Here is a 19,292-nt window from a genome sequence, read left to right as displayed (position 1 = left end):
GATACAGAACAAAGAAATGAAAGATATGCAAAAAAGTAACGATGATCAAGGAAGCGGACATTGTTGGCTGTGGGCTAGGTGAAAACGAGTTACAGACAATGAAACAACAGTGAAACTAGTACAATGACTAGGGTGGGGGAGGGACGGAGAGAGAGGGGATGCAAGGGTCACTTGAAGTTAGCGATATCAATATTCATACTGCTGCCCAAGTGAAATATGAGGTGGTGTTCCTCCAATTTGCACTGGGCCTCACTCTGACAATGGAGGAGGCCCAGGACAGAAAGGTCAGTGTGGGAATGGGAAGGGGAGTTAAAGTGTTTAGCAACCCGGAGATCACGTAGGCCTAGGCGGACTGAACAGACGTGTTCTACCGAGGGAACGTGGAATGGGCAATGCTGGGCAATGGGTAACATTCAGGACAGCCTGAGCCTTAGAATTAGGCAACAGATAAGAACCTATGGTCTAAGAAAATAACTGCAGATGCTGGTACAAATCGATTTATTCACAAAATGCTGGAGTAACTCAGCAGGTCAGGCAGCATCTCAGGAGAGAAGGAATGGGTGACGTTTCGGGTCGAGACCCTTCTTCAGACTGATCACGTTTCGGGTCGAGACCCTTCTTCAGACTGAAGAAAGGTCTCGACCCGAAACGTCACCCATTCCTTCTCTCCCGAGATGCTGCCTGACCTGCTGAGTTACTCCAGCATTTTGTGAATAGAAACTATGGTCTAGCAGACAGGTTCCAGGCTAAATGGTCAACTCCATTCCCACATTCAGATTGACTGTCATTGGTCCATTAGAGAGTCAGAGTGGACAGCTATGTGCTGAGCCGGAAGAAATGGGGGAGATATTAAACAATTTCTTTTCTTCGGTATTTACCGAGGAGAAGGATATTGAATTATGTGAGGTAAGCGAAACAAGTAGAGTAGTGATGGAAATTAGGAGGATTAAAGAAGAGGAGGTACGGACACTTTTGAAGAATATAAAAGTGGATAAGTCTCCAGGTCCTGATAGGATATTCCCTAGGACATTGAGGGAAGTTAGTGCAGAAATAGCAGGGGCTATGACGGAAATATTTCAAACGTCATTAGAAACAGGGATGGTGCCGGAAGATTGGCGCATTGCGCATGTTGTGCCTTTGTTTAAAAAAGGTTCTAAAAGTAAACCTAGCAATTATAGACCTATTAGTTTGACGTCTGGGGTGGGAAAATTAATGGAAAAGATACTTAGGGACAATATATATAATTATTTGGATAATCAAGGCCTGATTAGAAACAGTCAACATGGATTTGTGCCTGGAAGGTCATGTTTGACTAATCTTCTTGAATTTTTTGAAGAGGTTACAAAGGAAATTGATAAGGGCAAGGCTGTGGATGTTGTCTATATGGACTTCAGTAAGGCATTTGACAAGGTTCCACATGGAAGGTTGATTAAGAAGGTTAAATCGTTGGGTATTAATAGTGAGGTTGCAAGATGGATTCAACAATGGCTGAATGGGAGATACCAGAGGGTAACGGTTGACAATTGTATGTCAGGTTGGAGGCCAGTGTCTAGTGGAGTGCCCCAAGGATCTGTGTTGGGTCCACTGTTGTTTGTCATTTACATTAATGATCTGGATGATGGTGTGGCAAATTGGATTAGTAAATATGCAGATGATACTAAGATAGGTGGAGTAGTTGATAGTGAGGTAGATTTTCAAAGTCTACAGAGAGACTTGGGCCTTTTGGAAGGGTGGGCTGAAAGATGGCAGATGGAGTTTAATGCTGATAAGTGTGAGGTGCTGCATTTTGGTAGGACAAATCAAAATAGGACGTACAGGGTAAATGGTAGGGAATTGAGGAATGCAGTGGAACAGAGGGATCTGGGAATAACTGTGCATTGTTCCCTGAAGGTGGAATCTCATGTGGATAGGGTGGTGAAGAAGGCGTTTGGTATGCTTGCCTTTATAAATCAGAGCATCGAGTATAGAAGTTGGGATGTAATGTTGAAATTGTACAGGGCATTGGTGAGGCCAAATCTGGAGTATGGTGTGCAGTTCTGGTCGCCAAATTATAGGAAGGATGTCGACAAAATGGAGAGGGTACAGAGGAGATTTACTAGAATGTTGCCTGGGTTTCAGCACTTAGGCTACAGAGAGAGGTTGAACAGGTTGGGTCTTTATTCTTTGGAGCGTAGAAGGTTGAGGGGGGACTTGATAGAGGTTTTTTAAATTTTGAGAGGGACGGACAGAGTTGACGTGGGTAGGCTTTTCCCTTTGAGAGTGGGGAAGATTCCAACAAGGGGACATAGCTTCAGAATTGAGGGACAAAGGTTTAGGGGTAACATGAGGGGGAACTTCTTTACTCAGAGGGTTGTGGCTGTATGGAATGGGCTTCCGGTGGAAGTGGTGGAGGCTGGCTCGATTTTATTATTTAAGAGTAAATTGGATAGGTATATGGATAGGAGGGGATTGGAGGGTTATGGTCTGAGTGCAGGTAGATGAGACTAGGTCAGGGAGAATGGTCGGCGTGGACTGGTAGGGCCGGACAGGCCTGTTTCCATGCTGTAGTTGTTATATGTTATATATGTTATATGTTATGTGTGATATTGGCCGTGGCAATGCTAATCCATACTTCTTGTTTCTCTAACTGGTAAAATTACCACACATACATAGATCCATGTGATTCAGGTCCATGTCACAATGGGGGGACTTGTGTTGCAGAGACTGTGGATGAGTATAGCTGTCTCTGTCCCCTTGGCTTTGGTGGGGACAAACACTGCAGTAAGTATCTATACACTAAAACTGTTTGTTTGTTTGTTTGTTTGTTTGTTTGTTCCTGAACTACAACCAAAACGGTACACGATAGCGCGACAATTTTAGGCCCATCTTACTCACCGTCGTCCCTTTGGTGCTAATGGAAGAAGTTTCATTGAAATTGGTGTTATATTTTTTAAGTTATTCACATTTTATAGTTTAAATCTAGGGAGGGAGGGAGAGGGGAGGGGAGGAGGGAGGAGGGGGGAGGGGGGAGAGGGGAGGGGGAGAGAGGAGGGGAGGGGGAGAGGGGAGGGGTGAGGGGGGAAGAGGGGAGCGGTGAGGGGGGAAGAGGGGAGGGGGGTAGGGGGTAAGAGGGGAGGGGAAGAGGGGAGGGTGGGAGTGGGGGAGGGGAGGGGGAAGCGGGGAGGGGGGAGAAGGGAGGGGGGTAAGAGGGGAGGGGGAGGGGGGGAGGGGAGGGTGCTGCACCAATGCAGGAGAGGTTTGGGCCCAACGGGTCCACTTGTTCTAATTTATTATAAAATGTCAAACTAAGGGCCAACAGTTCACTTTCAGATGAGAGATGTTTCATTTGGAATAGGAAATAGGATATCTCATAACCATATCAGTAGAACTCTAAAAAGGTTCTGGAGGCAATTGGACATATCAGAAGGGAATATGGATCAATAGATACAGTGATGAACTCTATTCTCCAGAAAATCTTCATAAGGTCATACGTGATAGGAGCAGAATTAGGCCATTCGGCCCATCAAGTCTACTCTGCCACTCAATCATGGCTGATCTATCTCTCCCTCCTAACCCCATTCTCCTGCCTTTTCCCCATAACCCCTGACACCCGTACTAATCAGGAATCTATCCATCTCTGCCTTAAAAATATCCATTGACTTGACCTCCACTTGCCTCTTCTGTGGCAAAGAATCCCACAGATTCACCACCCTCTGACTAAATAAATTCCTCCTCATCTTCCTAAAGGTACGTTCTTTAATTCTGAGGCTGTGACCTCTGGTCCGAGACTCTCCCACTTGTTTGAAACCTCTTCTCTTAGGTGAACTGATGGTTAGGATGTTAGTCAAATAAACAAAAACAGAACTGAACAAAAACTGTGGCTTGTAGCTGAGAATCTCAACTTCTGAAATCTGTGCTGATCGATTAAGTCACTATTATTTTCAGATTTACAGTACATAAAAACAATTGTTTCAATTGTAATAAATATCTTCATTTAAAAAAATTATTATTTTACTACACAGGTGGACACCGATACACGAGTGAGTATCAAACCAACACAGTTTACTCGTTACGACATCTGGTTTCCAAGCCCATGTAATTGTGCTGAACATATGAATCGATGTTCAGTCTGAAGAAGGGTCTCGACCTGAAACGTCACCCATTCCTTCTCTCCCGAGATGCTGCCTGACCTGATGAGTTACTCCAGCATTTTGTGAATAAATACCTTCGATTTGTACCTTCAACATGTTCCCAATGTTGGGGGAGTCGAGAACAAGGGGCCACAGTTTAAGAATAAGGGGTAGTCCATTTAGAACTGAGATGAGGAAAAACTTTTTCAGTCAAAGAGTTGTGAATCTGTGGAATTCTCTGCCTCAGAAGGCAGTGGAGGCCAATTCTCTGAATGCATTCAAGAGAGAGCTAGATAGAGCTCTTAAGGATAGCGGAGTCAGGAGGTATGGGGAGAAGGCAGGAACGGGGTACTGATTGAGAATGATCAGCCATGATCACATTGAATGGCGGTGCTGGCTCGAAGGGCCGAATGACCTCCTCCTGCACCCATTGTCTATTGTCTATTGTACCAGCATCTGCAGTTATTTTCTTATACTATATGAATCGATGTATATATGTTTCCACTGCAGGTTTCACTGGCATCATCGATTGTTCCGTTGACATACTCTTTCTGGTGGATGGGTCATGGAGGGTGGGTCCAAAAGGGTTCCTTCAAGCTAAAGCCTTCGTCAAAAGACTTCTTCAAATTGTCACCCCTTCTTCAGCCGGAGTACAAGTGGGATTCATTCAGTATAGCGACAAAGCCAATGTTGAGATCGGACGGGGGCCGCACAGTAACATTGGCGACTTGCTGAAATTAATAGACAACATACCCTTCCGTGGGGGTAAGACCCTGACCGGAAAGGCCCTGCAGTATATCGTTGAGAGCGGTTTCATGATCAATGGAGAATCCGGAGCGGATGTTCCCCAGTTTCTTGTGCTCCTCACCAGTTCTGAATCTCTAGACTCTGTGACGGTCCCTGCACAGTATGCCAAAGGCAGGGAGATATTTGTCCTGCCTGTCAGTGGAAAGCACGCGGTTAATCAGTCGAACCACGTTGCTGGGGACGATCAGCTGGGATTGACATATAGTGAACCCCAGGAGCTCTACATTAGGATCTTGGAGCTCAGCATGAAGAAATGTGGACGCAGCAGCAGTAAGTCATTTCATTATTTTATTGTAATAGTCTGCCTTCCTGTTCTTGCCACCAAAAGTGGATAACCTCACATTTATCCACGTTACATCTGCCTTGCACCTGCCCACTCACCCAACCTATCCAAGTCACCCTGCAGCCTCATAGCATCCTCCTCGGAGCTCACACTGCCACCCAGCCTTGTGTCATAGACACATAGAAAATAGGTGCAGGAGGAGGCCATTCGGCCCTTCGAGCTAGCACCGCCATTCATTGTGATCATGGCTGATCATCCACAATCAGTAACCCGTGCCTGCCTTCTCCCCATACCCCTTGATTCCGCTAGCCCCCAGAGCTCTATCTAACTCTCTCTTAAATTAATCCAGTGATTTGGCCTCCACTGCCCTCTGTAGCAGAGAATTCAACAAATTTGTTATATTCGTCATCCGCAAACTCGTTATATTCCAATAACGAGGCCTAGCCACTAATTATAACTCTGAGTGAGGTTTAGCTGGTCAGATTGCTGGACTGACTAGAATTAGAAACAGCCTTCCTGCAGTCAAAAGGAAATCATCTTAATTAGACATAAGTCCACAACCACAAAGAGCTTTAGAATTCAGTAAGATGTCATAAATTCAGCATAGTATGGTCCCATAATGTAAAATTATTAATACCCAAATCAGAAAATTCACAGGTTCATGCATTTTCTTCAATTTCTTGCAGTCTAACAATTGGGTTGTGTCTTTTAGATTTTTACCCTGAATTAGCCAATGTTTCTGGGTGAAATGATCCAAATCAGTCTTTGGAATTCGCTAGTTCGAGAGCAGTGGAGGCTGAATTATTAAGCATGCAGGGCTGAGGTGAATTTTTGAACCACAGGCGGATGAGGATTATAAGGACAAGACAAGAAAATAATTTTGGGCGATAAGATAATTCTATTGAATAGCAAGCTCAAAAACGATGTGTTGCCTCCACCTTTCTCTCATGGTACTGTATTGCGTTTTTCCATCAGTTAAACTCATTTAATGGTAATTTGGAACAATGCTTATGAATCGAGTTCCTCTCCTCAGTTGCGTTGGAAGGTTAGCCGTTACAAGTTTATATTAGGGGGCAATGAATTTCAGAAGGAATTAACTGATCGATTGCCATAACTTTGCCATACCCTGAGTCAAGAGTTGGATGCTTCTCCAGCAGTGACACTGGCCTACTCTTAGTTTGTGAAGAGTTTAGAGACCAGCTTGTCCCCTCTGGCAGACCAAATCTCCACTATGCTCTGCTCAATGTTCAACAGAGTTGAGGAGGGTGGGCCAAGTGACTTGGCAGAGCTTAAATAAGAGATGGGGAAATATCAGCCTTGATAAAATGAAAGAATGTTTGCAGACTCATTGAATTGTTGTCAGGGAGTAATAGTCACTGTGAAAAATGCTGTGGAAAAGCACATTTTCAAATATAATGGACTATAATTTAGAGAATACTAGTAAATACAGTGAATGGTAGGGCCTCTGGGGATGTGTTGTGGAGCAGAGGGATCTAGGAGTGCAGGTGCATGGTTCCTTGAAGGTGGAGTCACAGGTAGATCGGGTGATCAAAAAGGGCTTTTGCCACATTGGCCTTCATCAGTCAGAGTATCGAGTATAGAAGTTGGAAGGTCATGTTGCAGTTGTATAAGACGTTGGTGAGGCTGCATTTAGAGTATTGTGTTCAGTTCTGGGGCACAATGTTACAAGAAAGATGTCAAGCTGGAAAGAGTACGGAGAAGATTTACGAGGATGTTGCCAGGACTGGAGGGTCTGAGCCAAAGGGAGAGGTTGAGTAGGTTGGGATTCTATTCATTGGAGCGCAGGAGGATGAGGGGTGATCTTTTAGAGGTGTGTACAATCATGAGAGGAATAGACCGGGTAGATGCACAGAATTTCTTGCCCAGAGTAGGTGAATTGAGGACCAGGGGACATAGGTTTAAGGGGAAAAAGATTTAATAGGAATCCAAGGGTAACTTTTTCACACAAAGGGTGGTGGGTGTATAGAACAAGCTGCCAGAGGAGATAGTTGAGACAGGGACTATCCCAACATTTAAGAAACAGTTAGATAGTTGCATGGATAGGATAGGTTTAGAGGGATATGGACCAAACATTGGCAGGTGGGACTAGTATCCTTGGGACATGTTGGCCCGTGTGGGCAAGTTGGGCCGAAGGGCCTGTTTCCACACTGTATCACTCTCTGACTAGTACTATATGTCTGCTATTTTGCAGGTTGTTTTTCCACATCCTTGGATTTAGTGTTTGCCTTGGATGCGTCTGGTGACATTGGAAGAGGAAATTTCCGACAGATAAAAGGATTTGTGAGGAATGCTGTTTCCCGGTTTGTCATCGACCGAGACCGCACGCAGGTTGCCGTGGTGATCTTCAGCAACAGACCTCGAACCCTCTTCAACCTGGATTCCCTTGACAGCGAAGGGAAAATTAAACGGGCGGTCAGTTCAGGCCCCTTCCTGGGTGGGCAGGCTCACACTGGGAAAGCACTCCAGCATGTTCTGAAGGATACTCTGAGCACGGGGAAGGGAGCGAGACCGGGCACCCAGAAGGTCATTGTGGTCATTGCCAACGGTCGGAGTGCAGATGATGTTGCTGCCGCTGCTGCGGAAGATCTGAGACGCGCTGGGACCACCATCATAGCATTGGGATTGGACGATGATCAAGGAACATCGATGCTAAGGATCGCAGGAAGCCACGAGTTCACGGTTCCTGTTCACTCGTACGAAGACCTCAAATATTATGAGAACACCTTGGTGCAAAAAATATGTGGGGGTAAATTGCACAAAACAATCGTATTATAAATCGTATTTTGTTGTGCTGCTGGAAGTAACAATCTCATTGTTCGATCTGGGACACATATGGCAGTAAAACACTCCCATTCCCAGTCTGACCTTTCTGTCATGGGCCTCCTCCAGTGCCACAGTGAGCCCCACCGGAAATTGGAGGAACAGCACCTCATATTTCGCCTGGGCAGCCTGCAGCCCGGTGGTATGAACATCGACTTCTCCAACTTTAGATAGCTCCTCTGTCCCTCCCTTCCCCTCCCCCTTCCCAGATCTCCCTCTATCTTCCTGTCTCCACCTATATCCTTCCTTTGTCCCGGACCCCCTGACATCAGTCTGAAGAAGGGTCTCGACCCGAAACGTCACCCATTCCTTCTCTCCCGAGATGCTGCCTGACCTGCTGAGTTACTCCAGCATATTGTGAATAAATGGCAGTAAAACACACTTGACTCAGTTTAAGTAACTTATCAGAGCAGGAAGGGTCAGGGGACAGACACAAAAATGCTGGAGTAACTCAGCAGGTCAGGCAGCATCTCTGGATAGAAGGAATGGGTGACGTTTTGGGTCGAGACCCTTCTTCAGTCTCGAACCAAAACATCACCCCTTCCTTCTGTCCAGGGGTGTTCCCTGTCCCACTGAGTTACTCCAGCATTTTGTGTCTATCTTCGGTGTAAGCCAGCATCTGCAGTTCCTTCCTACGCACAGGGTCAGGGGATTACAAGCTGCTGCTGCAGTGGTTATTTATATGAAAGACCCCAGCCAACCAACAGGGCCTTTAGAGACTGTAAGATAGAGACTATATTGGGCCCTATAACTTCTCACATCCTTGCCACAAATATTCAGTCGGTTCCATTTTGAAAGAAAATATTTACTGCTTCAACAACCGCACTGAAAACGTCCTCTTAAATTTCCTTGACATTTCTCTTTGTTATGAATGTACGATTCATGTACTTACTGAATGTACTGAAGAAGGGTCTCGATCCGAAACGTCACCCATTTAGAAGGATGAGAGGAGATCTTATCGAAACATATAAGATTATTAAGGGGTTGGACACGTTAGAGGCAGGAAACATGTTCCCAATGTTGGGGGAGTCCAGAACCAGGGGCCACAGTTTAAGAATAAGGGGTAGGCCATTTAGAACTGAGACGAGGAAAAACCTTTTCAGTCAGAGAGTTGTGAATCTGTGGAATTCTCTGCCTCAGAAGGCAGTGGAGGCCAGTTCGTTGGATGCTTTCAAGAGAGAGCTGGATAGAGCTCTTAAGGATAGCGGAGTGAGGGGGTATGGGGAGAAGGCAGGAACGGGGTACTGATTGAGAATGATCAGCCATGATCACATTGAATGGCGGTGCTGGCTCGAAGGGCCGAATGGCCTCCTCCTGCACCTATTGTCTATTGTCTATTGTCTATTGCCATTCCTTCTCTCCCGAGATGCTGCCTGACCCGCTGAGTTTACTCCAGCATTTTGTGTCTACCTTCGATTCAAACCAGCATCTGCTGGGTTTTTATCCCTGTTCATGGCACTTTCACCAATAGTACCATACATGTCTGAAGAAGTTGGCCTAATAAATTCCTAGATGAATAGAGGCTCAGGTTTTCTGGAATAGGCAGTAATATTTCTGTACTGTTCAATGGAATCATTGTCCATGAACAGATAGTGCAGGTGATGTCAGGCAAATCTACATTAAGTATGGTTTAGTACCTTCCAATGGAAAGTAGTAACTGATGACTCTTATGTGTCCAACACGAGTGAGAAGTCTCTGTGTAATCAAGTATCATGATAGAAGGTATAAAATAAACCACTCGTTCAACAAAGGGAGAAAAATAGGAAACTACAGGCCCAGCTACTGTATTTGCAAAATTCTGCATCTGGTAATATCCTGTAAACTAGCAGATTGGATATTGGGAAGAAGTACAGTATATGAATTTTTGGAAATGTATTATACAAAAACTCATTGTACAAAATGCAGCGTCGAAACAAGTCCTTCGGCCAAACCTGCGAGTTTACATGGGAGCAAAGTGATGGGTAGGGAGGGAGGATTATGAAACACAGCGGTCAGAGTGTGAATGGAATAGGGGATTAACATGGGAGACAACAGGAACTCTGTTTCATCGTTTTAACATGTACCCATTTGTCAGGATTTTATTAGTGCTGTTCAGTTTTTGCACCACTGATGGAATATCTTTCTTTGCAGTTTCAAACCAGTAGATTTTCAATTAATTTTTGAAAAACAAGAAGATAGATTTCAAAGTCTTTGCTCAGGTAAATTTATTTTCATTTGGACGTTTAAAAGGAGGCTTTTGCGCGTGAGTGTGTGAATGTGTGAAAATAAACCACTTTGCATTTGCTAAAGATTGTGCCCTTATAAACTAGAGTAAATTAGGAGAGAGTTGAACGCGGGAGCCAACTAATGCATCATCACTTAAACCTCTTAAATATGATCAGTTGCAATCGCTAATACCAATGAAAATTGTGGTTCGTTATCGGGAAAAGAGGGGGACACAAAGAACGATGAAAATCATTTCCCTCGGTTTCCATTTTACTCCTGTGTTGGAACAAAAATGCCAATTTTGAACGAGCAAAATCTCTGAGGGAAAGAGATGGGACGGGAGAGGAGAAAGACAATTGCAATAATAGGATGGTTTCTGCTTATGCAGAAAAGGGGATGAGAAATCAAAGCCGAGGCGACTGACTGGAGGGATGGCAAGGCAAGGCAAGACAGGACGGATGAAGCAAAGCATGAACGGATTGTTCAACAGATGGGAATACATTGGTTAGATGGTAAAATAATAGAACATTTGGAACTAGATGCATTTAAGAGGGGACTCTCAGCGTGGTGGACAACCTACATAGATTGATGCAAAAATGGCAGGCATTGTAAAGCAGCAGAAAGAGTCGGAGCCAAAAAGGAAAACTAGCAACACAGTGGTTCTGTAAGATTACTGTTGCCTGTTTTAGTTTAGTTCGAGTCAAGTCAAGTCAAGTTTATTTGTCACAAACATATACAAGATGTGCAGTGAAATGAAAGTGGCAACGCCTGCGGATTGTGCTAAAACTACAAAACACAAACAATAAATTAATACAGTAAATTAAATTAGTCCCTGGTGATATGGGAGTTAACAGTCCTGATGGCCTGTGGGAAGAAACTCCGTCTCATCCTCTAAGTTATCACAGCGTGACAGCGGAGGCGTTTGCCTGACCGTAGCAGCTGGAACAGTCTGTTGCTGGGGTGGTAGGGGTCCCCCATAATGTTGCTGGCTCTGGATCTGCACCTCCTGATGTATAGGTCCTGCAGAGACACAGCGGGGCAACAGGCCCTCTCAGCACACTGGGTCCGCACCGACCAGCGATCCCCGCACACATTATTCTACACCCACTTCAATAGCCAATAGTCAATTTATTTGTCACATACACATAAATGTGCAGTGAAATGAAACATTACCCGCAGTTCAACAATAAGACCAATAAGAATAATCAATAAAAATGCAATAACACATACAATCATAAACTAACACCAAACAAAAGAAACATCCATCACAGTGAGTCTCCTCCAGTCCCTCCTCACTGTGATGGAAGGCCAGAATGTCTTTTTCTCTTCCCCTGCCGTCTTCTCCCGTGGTCAGGCTGTTGGAGTTGCCACGTCGGGGCGGTCGTGGCTCCCGACATTGAAGCCCCCGCCATGCGGAGAAAATCCCGCGGCTTATTTCAGGCCGCGCCGGACGGTGAAATGTCCGTGGCGGGTCAACCCAAGCCCCGCGATTCGGGGACAATTTTTACATTTACCAAGTCAATTAACCTACAAATCTGCACATCTTTGGAGTGTGGGAGGAAACCGAAGATCTCGGAGAAAACCCACGCGGGTCACGGGGAGAAAGTACAAACTCCGTACAGACGGCGCCCGCAGTCGGGATCTAACCCGGGTCTCCGGCGCTGCATTCACTGTGAGGCAGCAACTCTATCGCCGCGCCACCGTGGCGGCCTTCTGCTGTTTTCTGCTGATTATTAATGCCCACGGTATCAGCGAGTATAAATGGTGAAAAAGGAAGAGTTAGCAAAATTTAAAATGTTTGGTCACTGTGATATATTGTGTGTGGGGAATTCCAGCTTTACATTGGTGATTACAGGATGGACTGCACCAAGCATGGTCATCATTGATCTGAAGTCAGGGCCTGGATTGCCTTCATCTGAAAGAGGATATTTTTTATGCATTAAATTTAATGGGCCCAATAGACAATAGGTGCAGGAGTAGGCCATTCGGCCCTTCGAGCCAGCACCACCATTCAATGTGATCATGGCTGATCATTCTCAATCAGTACCCCGTTCCTGCCTTCTCCCCATACCCCCTGACTCCGCTATCCTTAAGAGCTCAATCTAGCTCTCACTTGAATGCATTCAGAGAATTGGCCTCCACTGCCTTCTGAGGCAGAGAATTCCACAGATTTACAACTCTCTGACTGAAAAAGTTTTTCCTCATCTCCGTTCTAAATGGCCTACCCCTTATTCTTAAACTGTGGCCCCTTGTTCTGGACTCCCCCAACATTGGGAACATGTTTCCTACCTTTAACGTGTCCAACCCCTTAATAATCTTATATGTTTCGATAAGATCCCCTCTCATCCTTCTAAATTCCAGTGTATAAAAGCCTAGTCGATCCAGTCTTTCAACATACGACAGTCCCGCCATTCCGGGAATTAACCTAGTAAACCTACGCTGCACGCCCTCAATTGCAAGAATATCCTTCCTCAAATTTGGAGACCAAAACTGCACACAGTACTCCAGGTGCGGTCTCACTAGGGCCCTGTACAACTGCAGAAGGACCTCTGCTCCTATACTCAACTCCTCTTGTTATGAAGGCCAACATGCCATTGGCTTTCTTCACTGCCTGCTGTACCTGCATGCTTCCTTTCAGTGACTGATGCACTAGGACACCCAGATCTCGTTGTACGTCCCCTTTTCCTAACTTGACACCATTCAGATAATAATCTGCCTTCCTATTCTTACCACCAAAGTGGATAACCTCACACTTATCCACATTAAACTGCATCTGCCATGCATCCGCCCACTCACACAAGGCAGTGCAATGGTCGAGTTTCCCTTTGTTGAATGGCCAGGAGGTGGGAGGAATTGTAATCTAATAATTCCAAGGGCCGCCGTGCAGCAGAAAGAGACGAGGGCTCAACTACCCAGCTCAGCTCTGCTGGGATTTGGTCTGAAGAAGGGTCTCGACCCGAAACATCATCCATTCCATCTCTCCAGAGATGCTGCCTGTCCTGCTGAGTTACTCCAGCATTTTGTGCTTATCTTCAGCTCTGCTAGACTGCCTATAACATTTAAGATGGGGGTCAACTGAGGCTTTTGACAAACTATTAAGCCACTGGAAACGTGGCTTAATACTTTTATTAAGGTAAATAGTTTACCTTAATAAAGTAAGGTAATTACTTTATTACTTTATTAAATAATAAGGTAATTTAGTAATTACCTAAATTACTAGATTTATTACTAAATTTACTAAATTTTGTAATTTAGTAATAGTAAATTACTATTTACTATTAGTAGTAAATAGTTTACTATTACTAGCAATAGTTTGCGTTCTGTGTCTCCCAACCTTTCGTCAAGTTAGGGGTGTTGGCATTTAGCAGTGAAAATCCTGCCAGTGATGATTTAAATCTGTGTTGCGCTTTGAATCGTATTCAATCTGATGTGTTTTGTTTATTTAACAGGGCCACTCTGCAGACTCCATACTTCATTACCAAAGTTTGCTCAGCTGGCAAATTGGAATCGGATCAATATTTGAGCTTTGTGTTAACAACTAGTGGAAGACCTGCCTCTGCTGTTCGACATGGGAAATCTTTAAATGACAAAACAATAAATGTGACCCTTTGGAAAACCTCGAAAGAAAGCACTTTTCTTTTCAAATCCAAAATTATTTCGCAAGTCAGAATGTTCACTGGTAGCTTCTTTCCCAGTCGTATGTTTCATTGATCTTACATAGAAACATAGAAAATAGGTGCAGGAGTAGGCCATTCGGCCCTTCGAGCCTGCACTGCCATTCAATATGATCATGGCTGATCATCCAACTCAGTATCCCGTACCTGCCTTCTCTCCATACCCCCTGATCCCTTTAGCCACAAGGGCCACATCTAACTCCCTCTTAAATATAGCCAATGAACTGGCCTCAACTACCTTCTGTGGCAGAGAATTCCATAGATTCACCACTCTCTGTGTGAAAAAAAACGTTCTCATCTCGGTCCTAAAACACTTCCCCCTTATCCTTAAACTGTGACCCCTTGTTCTGGACTTCCCCAACATCGGGAACAATCTTCCTGCATCTAGCCTGTCCAACCCCTTAAGAATTTTGTAAGTTTCTATAAGATCCCCCCTCAATCTTCTAAATTCCAGCGAGTACAAGCCGAGTCTATCCAGTCTTTCTTCATATGGAAGTCCTGCCATCCCAGGAATCAATCTGGTGAACCTTCTCTGTACTCCCTCTATGGCAAGAATGTCTTTCCTCAGATTAGGAGACCAAAACTATACGCAATACTCCAGGTGTGGTCTCACCAATGCCCTGTACAACTGCAGCAGAACCTCCCTGCTCCTATACTCAAATCCCCTCGCTATGAATGCCAACATACCATTCGCTTTCTTCACTGCCTGCTGCACCTGCATGCCTACTTTCAATGACTGGTGTACCACGACACCCAGGTCTCGTTGCATCTCCCCTTTTCCTAATCGGCCACCATTCAGGTAATAGTCTGCTTTCCTGTTCTTGCCACCAAAGTGGATAATCTCACATTTATCCACATTATACTGCATCTGCCATGCCTTTGCCCACTCACCTAACCTATCCAAGTCACGTTGCAGCCTCCTAGCATCCTCCTCACAGCTAACACTGCCCCCCAGCTTCGTGTCATCCGCAAACTTGGAGATGTTGCATTCAATTCCCTCGTCCAAATCATTAATATATATTGTAAATAGCTGGGGTCCCAGCACTGAGCCTTGCGGTACCCCACTAGTCACTGCCAGCCATTCTGAAAAGGACCCGTTTATTCCTACTCTTTGCTTCCTGTCTGCCAACCAGTTCTCTATCCACATCAATACTGAACCCACAATACCGTGTGCTTTAAGTTTGCATACTAATCTCTTATGTAGGACCTTGTCGAAAGCCTTCTGGAAGTCCAGATATAACACATCCACTGGTTCTCCCTTATCTACTCTACTAGTTACATCCTCGAAAAATTCTATAAGATTTGTCAGACATGATTTACCGTTGTATTTATTTACCAAGCCCTCAATCTGGATCGTTAGCCCCTTCAGTACACGTGGTTGTTTGTTCCAGGCATGAGCAGCTCCAGAATCAACACAAATATTTGCTTCTTTACAAAATGGCAGACGATAAAATATTACACATTTCATTTAACGTGAAACCACAACCCAAACTTGATTATCATTGAATTTGTAATTTGATTTTCGTACTATGATTTATAAATAAATCATTCCAAAATATAAATCGTACACTGAATTATATTAGACAATAGACAATAGACAATAGACAATAGGTGCAGGAGGAGGCCATTGGGCCCTTCGAGCCATTCAATGTGATCATGGCTGATCATTTTCAATCAGTACCCCGTTCCTGCCTTCTCCCCATAACCCCGGACTCCGCTATCCTTAAGAGCTCTATCTAGCTCCCTCTTGAATGCATTCAGAAAATTGGCCTCCACTGCCTTCTGAGGCAGAGAATTCCACAGATTCACAACTCTCTGACTGAAAAAGGTTATCCTCATCTCAGTTCTAAATGGCCTACCCCTTATTCTTAAACTGTGGCCCCTTGTTCTGGACTCCCCCAACATTGGGAACATGTTTCCTGCCTCTAACGTGTCCAACCCCTTAATAATCTTATACATTTCGATAAGATATTGAGAGCCTTAATAATATTAAGCGGACAATAACTACGCTTAGAATCTTAACAAATACCTTTAATAGTTTTTGATGTAACAAATGAGAAATGTACTTTCTCCAGCACTTTTACTTATTAATGTTTTTGCTGGATATTTTAGTTAACATTTTGCCCCATTAAAGATATTCATTTGAATGAACGAATACTTTATTGTAACACGTGACAAGTCATGGTGGAATTCTTTGCTTGGATGTCCAAGGTATCCAAATAGTCGCCACACAAGGGGCGCTGACAGAGTTACAAAGTGTGCACAGTGTACACAGTGACCGCACCAGGTCCCCCTTAGTTCTCCCTCTCCCCCACCCACTCCCTCACGGCAGCCCCCCTCTCCATTGTTCATTGTTCTCCCTCTCCCCCACAGCTGAAATTTTGGCACAGTAATTGCAAAATGACTTTCCAATAGACAATAATTGACAAATGACAATAGGCAATAGGTGCAGGAGTAGGCCGTTCAGCCCTTCGAGCCACTCAATGTGATCATGGCTGATCATCCACAATCAGTAACCCTTTCCTGCCTTCTCCCCATTCCCCCTGACTCCGCTATCCTTAAGAGCTCTATCTAACTCTCTCCTGAAAGCATCTAGAGAATCGGTCTCCTCTGCCTTTTGAGGCAGTGAATTCCACAGATTCGCAACTGTCCGGGTGAATAAGTTTTTCCTCATCTCTGTTCTAAATGGCCTACCCCTTATTCTTAAACTTAGGGCCCCTTGTTCTGGACTCCCCCAACATTGGGAACATGTTTCCTGCCTCTAACGTGTCCAACCCCTTAATAATCTTATACGTTTCGATAAGATCCCCTCTCATCCTTCTAAATTCCAGTGTATACAAGCCTAGTCGCTCCAGTCTTTCAACATATGACAGTCCCGCCATTCCGGGAATTAACCTAGTAAACCTATGCTGCACGCCCTCAATAGCAAGAAGTGCTGCTGCATCAGTTACTTGCGATGGCAGCGTTCCTGAAGCAATGCTCATTTTGGTGCACTCTGATGGAAAATAGACTCCTCATAACGTCACATAATTACACAGCATAGAATCGACCCACCACGTCCATGCCAATGTTTTTGCCCATTAAGTTAATCCCATTTGCCTTCATTATAGATAGAACTGTGCAGGACAGGAACAGGCTCTTTGATCCATGATGTCTGTGCCAAACATGATGCCAAGATGAACTAATCTGCTGTGCCTACACAAGATCCATACCCCGCCATTCCCTGCACATCCATGTGCCTATCTTCACGGCTCTTATTTGCCATTAGGGCGGCACGATGGCGCAGCGGTAGAGTTGCTGCCTTACAGTGAATGCAGCGCCGGAGACTCAGGTTCGATCCTGACTACAGGCGCCGTCTGTACGGAGTTTGTACGTTCTCCCCGTGACCTGCGTGGGTTTTCTCCGAGATCTTCGGTTTCCTCCCACACTCCAAAGACGTACAGGTATGTAGGTTAATTGGCTGGGCAATGTAAAAATTGTCCCTAGTGTGCAGGATAGTGTTAATGGGCGGCGCGGGCCCGGTGGGCCGAAGGGCCTGTTTCCGCGCTGTATCTCTAAATTCTAAAAAAAAAAGATCACATCGGCCTCTAACACCAACGAGTATATAAGTTGGGAGGTCATGTTGCAATCATATAAGACGTAGGCGAGGCCACATTTAGTGTATTGTGTTCAGTTCTGGGCACCGTGTTATAGGAAAGTTGGAAAGGGTACAGAGAAGATTTACAAGGATGTTGCCTGGACTAGGGGGTGTGAGCTCTAGGGAGAGGTTGAGTAGGCTGGGTCTCTATTCCCTGGAGCGCAGGAGGATGAGGGGCTGATCTTATAGAGGTATATAAAATCATGAGAGGAATAGCTTGGGTCGATGTGCAGAGTCTCTTGCCCAGAGTAGGGTAATCGAGGAGCAGAGGACAAAGGTTTAAGTTGAAGAAGAAAAGATTTAATAGTAAACTTAAGAGGTAACTTTTTCACACAAAGGGTGGAACGAGCTGCTAGAGGAGGTAGTTGAGGCAGGGACTATCCCAACGTTTAAGGAACAGTTAGACCAGTACATGGTTAGAACCGGTTTGGAGGGATATGAACCAAATGCGGGCAGGTGGGACGGGTGTATCTGGGACATGTTGGCTGGTGTGGGCAAGTTGGGCCGAAGGGCCTGTTTCCACACTGAGAGTGGGAGGAAACTGAAGTTCTCGGAGAAAACCCACGCAGGTCACGGGGAGAACGTACAAACTCCGTCCAGACAGCCCCCTTAGTCGGGATCGAACCAGGGTCTCTGGCGTTGTGAGCGCTGTAAGGCAGCAACTCTACCGCTGCGCCCCAATGAATCTCTACTATGAATGCTAAGATATTTACTGAGAAACCGTGTAAGAAAGAAAAGAAATTGTTGCATCCATCCGGAATGGAACCACAGAACCAGGTTTCATGAGTCAAGAGTGTTTAATTGTCATATGTACCAGCAACAGAACAACAAAACTCTTACTTGCTGCAGTTCCACAGGCTCATTAATGCAAAACATATAAATAAAGGGCAGCACAGTAGAGTTGCTGCCTTACAGTGCTTGCAGTGAGGGAGACATGGGTTCGATCCTGACCACGGGTGCTGTCTGTACGGAGTTTTTCCCTTCTCCCCGTGACTGGTGGGTTTTCTCCGAGATCTTTGTTTTTTCCCACACTCCAAATACGTACAGGTTTGTTGGTTAATTGATTTGGTACGAATGTAAAATTGTCCCTAGTATGTTGTGTACGATGGTGTTAATGTGCGGGGATCGCTGGCCGGTGCTAGGTGAGCCAAAGGGCCCGTTTCAGCCCTGCATCTTTAAACTAAAACTCAACTAAATGTACAATAATACATTCAGTTAATAATCAGTAATACTGTGCAATTAGACCGCAATAGTGAAAAACTGAAATACAAATGCAACTAAACCAAAGTCCACACTAGAGCACAGCTGCTGAGTTAGGGGTTAGTGTTGTGCTGTGTTCAATGTTGAGGCTCTATAAGGCGCTGGTCAGGCCACATTTGGAATATGGTGAGCAATTTTGGCACCATATCTGAGGAAGGATGTGCTGGCTCTGGAGAGGGTCTAGAGGAGGCTTACAAGACTGATGCCAGGATTGAGTGGGTTAACATATGATGAGCATTTGATGGCACTGGGCCTGCACTCGCTGGAGTTTAGAAGAATGAGGGGGGACCTCATTACGTGAATTGTAGCCATTGGAGACAGATGGGGGCTCCAGGTAGTCTGGAGGTAGATCTTGAGATCGCTGTAAGGCGTTGTGAGCGCTGTGAGGCAGCAACTCTACCGCTGCGCCCGATGAATCTCTACTATGAATGCTGAGATATTTACTGAGAAAGAGTTTCATGAGTCAAGAGTGTTTA

The 19,292-nt window shown here is 45.0% G+C and overlaps 1 protein-coding gene across 1 annotated transcript in view; it reads left to right on the top strand.

Moving 5' to 3' along the window:
• LOC144593676 (von Willebrand factor A domain-containing protein 2-like) overlaps window positions 1-13,787 on the top strand; it is a 44,604-nt gene extending 30,817 nt beyond the window's left edge. The window contains exons 9-11 of the mRNA XM_078399658.1: window positions 4,620-5,186; window positions 7,412-7,947; window positions 13,695-13,787. Coding sequence (XP_078255784.1) covers window positions 4,620-5,186; window positions 7,412-7,947; window positions 13,695-13,787 — 1,196 coding nt within the window. The remainder of the gene's footprint in view (window positions 1-4,619; window positions 5,187-7,411; window positions 7,948-13,694) is intronic.
• The last annotated feature ends 5,505 nt before the right edge of the window (window positions 13,788-19,292 follow it).

The sequence above is a fragment of the Rhinoraja longicauda genome, chromosome 1 (assembly GCF_053455715.1).
Source record: "Rhinoraja longicauda isolate Sanriku21f chromosome 1, sRhiLon1.1, whole genome shotgun sequence".
Taxonomy (NCBI): domain Eukaryota; kingdom Metazoa; phylum Chordata; class Chondrichthyes; order Rajiformes; family Arhynchobatidae; genus Rhinoraja; species Rhinoraja longicauda.
The sequence above is the reverse complement of the archived record's forward strand: the minus strand, read 5'-3'. Positions and strand labels throughout refer to the sequence as shown.